Below are 7284 nucleotides of genomic sequence, written 5' to 3' on the forward strand. Positions count from 1 at the left end.
AAGGGCAAATGGCCACTTGTGTGGCGATGTTAAAGGCATGAATCACAGGCTGTGTGAGGGCTTGTAGACGGACGGAATGTAGATGACCTCCCATGCTTTCTTAACACCTCTTACACTTATCAACTGACTACATTCTGTTCTGTAGACCATAGCCCACCCCCCGCTCTCTCCCGTTATGAAGACGGGAAAAGTCATTAAGCACAAATGGGGAGGAGTGAACAGCTCGTCATTTGCTTTTGCTTGAGAGGCAAAGCTCAGAACCATAGACAGACAGACAGAGAGAGAGCCAACAGAGGTCTGTGCAAGGGTATGGGAATATCAGCAACACTTTCACTATGTGGGATACAACAATGGCATACCGCTATTTGGGGGAACGCTGGCAAACATAATTTGGAAGTCTGTGTTTTTTGAGAGACCGTCAAGTATAATCTCCAGTTTTGTGGGGGTCACAACAGAATTGGCTGATGCATGGACCGGTAGCTTGACATTGGAATTGCCTTTCAGGGTTTCAATCAAGTCGTAGGTTATTCAGTCACAGTCATACTTCATGTTTTATTCTTGTTTTTTCTATAAAATAGCAACAGACTTGACAGCTTATATTGCTAAGTAATCATGAAAGATAAGGAATGGACTTTCCTGGACTTTCTTCCATGAGCCCCTCACTCCTCCCTCACCTCTGCGGCTAAATCAGAGGTGAGTGAGGGGCAGCATCAGGGTGAGGACAGGGTGTTCATGATGGGGAACGTCATGCGTGGCGCTGTGGCCTTCATCCCCTCTGAGCGCTGCCAGCGTTTCCTGGTGGGCGACCTAAAGGAGATGCCTCTTGATCGAACACTAGACCTGAGCAATTTCCAGCTGCGTCGGCTTCCTGTGGCTGCCTGCCTGTTCAATGAGCTGGTCAAGCTCTACCTGAGTGGCAACAACCTGAACACCCTACCTGCAGACCTGCAGGACCTGAGGAAGCTGCAGCTCCTAGCTTTAGACTTTAACTGTTTCGAAGAGCTGCCTGCGGCAGTGTGTCAGCTACCCCAGCTTAACATCCTGTATCTGGGCAACAACAAGCTCTGGAGTCTCCCCCGGGAGCTGGGTGAGTTGAAAGAACTTAATACCCTTTGGTTGGAGACAAACCGCTTCATTGAGTTCCCCAGTGTGGTCTGCGACCTCCCCAACCTCAAGACCCTCCATCTGGGGTACAACCAGATAAGCAAACTGCCCATGGAGCTCAGTGGACTGAAGGAGCTGAGGAGTATCTGGCTAGCCGGGAACCAGCTGTTTGAGTTCCCGCCAGTGTTGCTTGCCATGCACTTTCTGACCGTGATTGATGTGGACCACAACAAAATCTGCCGTTTTCCCGTTCTCTCCCACTTGCAGGGGTTAAAACTGGTAATCTACAACCACAACCCCTGTGTGAATGTACCTGTGGTCAGGGAGGGGGTCAGGAGGGTTGGACGCTGGGCGGACAGCTCAGATGATGAAGAGGATGGTGAGGATGGGTCAAAAGTGTGTGAGACACTGACAGAGGTGAAGGAGCTTGCCTCAGAGGGAGATATGGACTCACTACTTGAAAAGGGTGCTGGAAGAATCTGACCTTCAGCCGTGGATAGGCTGGAGAACAGGATGCCAGTCAAGTGGAGCACTTACTGGAGAGCGGCCATTTGTCTCGGCATGTTACACAAGCAGACAGGCCTGATGGTGTTGGCTTCCAAATATGGTAAAGCCAATAATATGGACCTAAACACAGATGACAAATAATAAGCTATTACAATTGGTTTTCCATCATGATGAAACATGGACCTCACGAAAAGCGCCAGGTGAAATCTCACATGATGTTCTCTATTACATAACTATCTGCAGACTTGATTGTGGCTAGTTTTCAGTTAATTTAACAGGTGATTATCCAATTTAAATAATTTCTGGAGACATGAAGAAATTCTACCAGTTGTCCCTATTCATTAACTTTTGCTGGGGGCAGTATGCTGTTTGTATAGCATTGAGGACAGAGCAAATTCTCCTGTGTTAAATCAATACTGACTGTGTTAAATTTAACACTGGCCATGGCTACACAGGTCCACACTTTTGAGTGTTAAATGAACACTGTGCTTAGTGCTGACACTATTACACTTTGTCAGTGTTAAGGAATTAAAACTTTCAGTGTTGAGCAATAACACCTTATATAGTATTTTTACCCATTGCACCAAGAGGTCAGTATCTCTTGACAAGGTCACACAGTTGGGTTAAGGACATTACAATAATGTTTCAAGTCTTTATTGTAACATGCTCTTATGTAAGAGTTTATAAAAACTTCAGAACTGGAAGCAGACATGCTCAAATGTTTATTAACATAACTATAGGTGGCCAAAAAAAACGAATTGAAAGCCACGTTCCAATAAACCACACCTCAAATATAATTTCCCAGTGTGCCTTGCCTTTTTGAGTGAATTGTATCCTTAACGCCCATGACGGTACTAGTTAGTGACAGAGACATCGTTGTTAAATTAATTCCTTTTCAGTCCTGTGGACTTCAAGTGGGTTCCTACTGTAGGCAAATGTTATCATTAAAATTAAACTGTTTATGACAATACATTACATATATCATAAAGACCTTACTTTGACGGCCAAGTTTTACCCTAACACAGAGGTGTTAGGAACCTCCTGGTTTACAGGCCACATCAGGCCTGCAAGTCATATTATGCTGGTTTGCTAAATGATGTGTAATTTCTGTTGGAATCCAGCCAGAGTCAGGACAGCCAACAGTTACAATTTTTTATACACCCACATCCTGCATTAATAATGATTATCAGGGTTAGGAACATTGATAAAAGAGACTACCTAAACCATTTAAACTGGAACAACGGGTGCAATAAATCTATATTGAAGAAAAATATAAACGCAACATGCAACAATTTCAAAGATTTTACTGAGTTACAGTTCATATAAGGAAATCAGACTACCATTTGCATCATTGCAGTGCGACACATCTCCTTCGCATAGAGTTGATCAGGCTGGAATGCCACACCTCTTTCATGGCTGTGCAAAGTTTCTGGATATTGGTGGGAACTGGAACACGCTGTCGTACACGTTGATCCACAGCATCCCAAACATGCTCAATGAGTGACATGTCTGGTGACTATGCAGGCCATGGAAGAACTGGGACATTTTCAGCTTCCAGGAATTGTGTGCAGATCCTTGCGACATGGGGCCGTGCATTATCATGCTGAAACATGAGGTGATGGCGGCGGATGAATGGCACGACAATGGGCCTCAGGATCTTGTTACGGTATCCCTGTGCATTCAAATTGCCATCGACAAAATGCAATTGTGTTCATTGTCTGTAGCTTATGCCTGCCAATACCATAACCCCACCGGCACCATTGGGCACTGTGTTCACAACATTGACATCAGCAAACCACACACCCACAGGATGCCATACCTGCTGTCTGCCATCTGCCTGGTACAGTTGAAACCAGGATTCATCCGTGAAGAGCATTTACCCACTGAAGTCAGTTAAGATGCCGAACTGCAGTCAGGTCAAGACTCTGGTGAGTACAACGAGCACGCAGATGAGCTTCCCTGAGACAGTTTCTGACAGTTTGTAAAGAAATTCTTCTGTTGTTCAAATCCACTGTTTCATCAGCTGTCCAGGTGGCTGGTCTCAGATGATCCCGCAGGTGACGAAGCCAGATGTGGAGGTCATGGGCTGGCGTGGTTATACATGGTCTGTGGTTGTGAAGCTGGTTTGACATACTGCCAAATTCTCTAAAACAACGTTGAGAAATCAACATTCAATTCTCTGGCAACAGCTCTGGTGGACATTATTGCAGTCAGCATGCCAATTGCAACTGCGCAAAACTTGAAAGATCTGGGGCATTGTGTTGTGTGACAAAACTGCACATTTTAGAGTAGACTTTTATTGTCCCCAGCACAAGGTATACCTGTGTAAAGATCATGCTGTTTAATCAGCTTCTTGATATGCCACACCTGTCAGGTGGCTGGATTAATTTAGATTTTTTAAATGTTATTTATCTTTATGTAGCATAAGATCAATCAATCAATCAACGTACATGCAAAAACACAGATATTAAAAACAATTGTGAAAAAATCTGACTGCAGTAGAGTAGGCATGGAAATATTATAATGATGGGCGTGGTTTTGATGGGAATGTTTTACTGTCCACAGAGTAAAACTGACACAATCACACAGTCATATTCAACACTTTTTATTAACACCACCACCGGGGGTTCTTTTTCACCAATGAGTCTTACATTTACTCTTAGAATGTTAAATGAACTCCTGAATCAACACTAGAAATGTTACACTGAAAAATCAACACTTGGTAACACTGGTCAATTTGCTGTGTAGATATTATTTTCATGAAAGGATTTTATACAGATATTGTCGTCATAGGCTCTTACAGAGGCAGTGTTGAGACACTTCTTAGTTATCAGAATTTACATAGACCTAGTTCATTTTCCAAATTACTCAAGAATATGAAATACTGTCTCAACCTGCCAAGGCTTATTTCGGTGAGGTGATTAACATCTTTGACATATGGTTAAAGTCAAGCTACATCTTTCATCCAGAATTATGCATAATTTAGGTTATATGACAGATAGGGCCGTAGATTTGATTTAAAGGTGTTTAATGGGTTTTTAATATTATCACAGGAGCTTCTTACCAATAATAAAAGCACAGCTGTATGAGACTAGCTAAAGAAATGACACACAGGTGAAATATTGTGCTACCTGAGAGAACACTATAAACCCCAATGTGCTGTCGTTACTCAAAACATTGGAGGAAACCTCTTGCACTTAATATATCTCAGTACAGTTACTTAAAGTGATTTTGTAGTCGTTACTCAAACCAATAGAGTCACTGTGACCCGGTAGGCGGTCCAGATTTGGAGTTTCATCAGCTTGAACATTTTGAGTAATGTCCCCACTAAGGCCTTATTCCAACTACGAGATATAAAATGAGAGTCTGAGAAGCTGTGGCGAAAGAGCCCACTATGCACAGATGTCAATTCAACATCTATTCCACTTTGGTTCAATGTAATTTTGTTGAAATTACGTGGTGTAACGCGGGTCATATAAAGGGGACCAAGGCGCAGCGTGTAGAGTGCTCATATTTACTTTAATGAAAAAACTTTAACAAAAAAAAAAAAAAACCGACCGAAAACAGTTCCGTCAGGTGACATACACTAAACAGAAAACAACTACCCACAAAACCCAGGAAGAAAAAACCCCTACTTAAATAGGATCTCTAATCAGAGGCAACGAGGATCAGCTGCCTCCAATTAGAGATCAACCCAAACAATCCCAACATAGAAGTAGAAAAACTAGAACTTAAACATAGAACAACCCAAAAACACCCGCTGTCACGCCCTGACCTACTCTACTATAGAAAATGACATCTTACTAGGGTCAGGACGTGACAGTATCCCCCCCCCCCCCCCCCAAAGGTGCAGACCCCGAAAGCAACATAACCAAAACACAACAAAACACAAAAGGAGGGTAGGGAGGGTGACAAAAGTCTATGGCGGCTCAAACGCAGTCCACCTAACCTTAACCTCCAGCATAGGAGGCGGCTCCGGTTCTGGCGTATACCCCGGTCCACCCGTTGATCCTTCTGCTTTATTGCCACCGGACCGCGGATCGTCGTCGAAGGAACCGGACTGTAGATCATTGCTGGAGGTTCTGGGCTGCAGGCCGCCGCTGGAGGCTCCGGGCTGGAGGCCGCCGCTGGAGGCTCCGGGCTGGACAACCCAAAAACACCCCCTAGAACAACCCAAAAACACCCACTGTCACGCCCTGACCTACTCTATTATAGAAAATGACATCTTACTAGGGTCAGGACGTGACACGTGGAAACAACATTGATTCAACCAGTGTGTTCCCAGTGGGAGATGTCTACTTTTCAATTCACATTACATCCTTGCCTTACCTTTCGTTGTGGCTGGCAATGCAACATTCTTGGTCACAGTACCCACTAAACACAATTACTCAACAATGACAGAAACCTTTCTTCTAAAACACATTAAACTATTCAATAATGCAAAAATTCACAAGCATGTGCAGACACAGTTGGGTTTATTTTCTCGTCTGTAGACTACACATGACATTTTAGCTTCAAGACAAAAGCACAGAGTTGCTAACAGAATGTCTTCAAGTAACATTAGTTTATCAAAAATGAACGATTAACCTTCTCATACGAATATAAAAGTACAGTGGGTCTACCTGAGGTTAACACAGGCTTAGGAGATCGTATACGTATGAGATAATAGCAGTCAGTTTACATGATCTTCATGAATTATGTTGCCATTATGTGCTTTTTTATAACATCAATTCTTCAAAATTCACAAAAAGTGAGGATTAGAAAAAAATATATAAGATCTCCTAAGTCTGTGTCTACCACAGATCTTATTCTCTGCATTTATCCAAAACCCTACAAAACAACTATACATTTTTCCCATAGGTGAAAAATATATCTTCTAACCTTCAATTCAGCACCTTGAATGCACGTGATGTCAACGTCTGGAATCAACATCATTTCGCTTACTGGGATGTTTGACTTATTAGCGTGGGCTATAGATTTGGAGTTTCTGTATCCCAATTTGCCCAGGCAAAAAATTATGGAATGCCGTTTGGGCCTTTGCATGTCAAAAAAGATACACGTCAAATAACACTATTTGACGTGTCAAATAAGCTTGTTGACCAATCAGGACCTGAATATGACTTCACATCACAATAATTTAACGCTTTCATACATTTTTTACGTAGCTATTACACATTGATTACACCATCACTCGTATTTCATATGTCACAACGATTCATCGATACGTATGCTATGATGCTGGTAAAGTTGTCTCGCACATCTACAGTGATGGTCATAAAAAAGCTAGCAAGCTCATGGATGCAAACAATGTTCTTGTCCAAAAACATAGCAAAATGACAATCTGTTTCAGTAGCTATAGTTAGCTATAGCTAGGTGTCATCTAAAATAACCCTCATTTATAAAACACTTCTTATTTGATTAATGGCGGTTAGCCTTCAAAATAAAAGTATGGCATTGACAGTGATGCAAATGAATACAAATAGCAAAATTATACCATAATTGAATAGATCAAGCTAAACGAGGCTGGAATGTTGCTATATAAAATCAAAAAAGACAATAATTTATTAATTTGACAAAAATCTGTTGAAATCACACTGGATGTATTATACTTCAGAATTGCATTGGGGGCATACCTATTTAACTGTTCAGCCTTACCTATGGATTGTGGATCAA

The 7284-nt window shown here is 42.2% G+C and overlaps 1 protein-coding gene across 1 annotated transcript; it reads left to right on the top strand.

Annotated features, from left to right (window-relative positions):
• Window positions 1-275: 275 nt before the first annotated feature.
• Window positions 276-2408, top strand: LOC106561124 (leucine-rich repeat-containing protein 10-like). The gene has a single exon (XM_014124767.2). The coding sequence runs from the start codon at window positions 733-735 to the stop codon at window positions 1585-1587; it is 855 nt and encodes a 284-aa protein (XP_013980242.2). The 5' UTR covers window positions 276-732; the 3' UTR covers window positions 1588-2408.
• Window positions 2409-7284: the final 4876 nt, after the last annotated feature.

This window comes from Salmo salar, chromosome ssa10 (genome assembly GCF_905237065.1).
Source record: "Salmo salar chromosome ssa10, Ssal_v3.1, whole genome shotgun sequence".
NCBI lineage: Eukaryota > Metazoa > Chordata > Actinopteri > Salmoniformes > Salmonidae > Salmo > Salmo salar.

Excerpts from the sequence above, each read along its gene's own strand:
- LOC106561124 (XM_014124767.2), top strand. The coding sequence starts at position 733 with ATGATGGGGAACGTCATGCGTGGCGCTGTGGCCTTCATCCCCTCTGAG.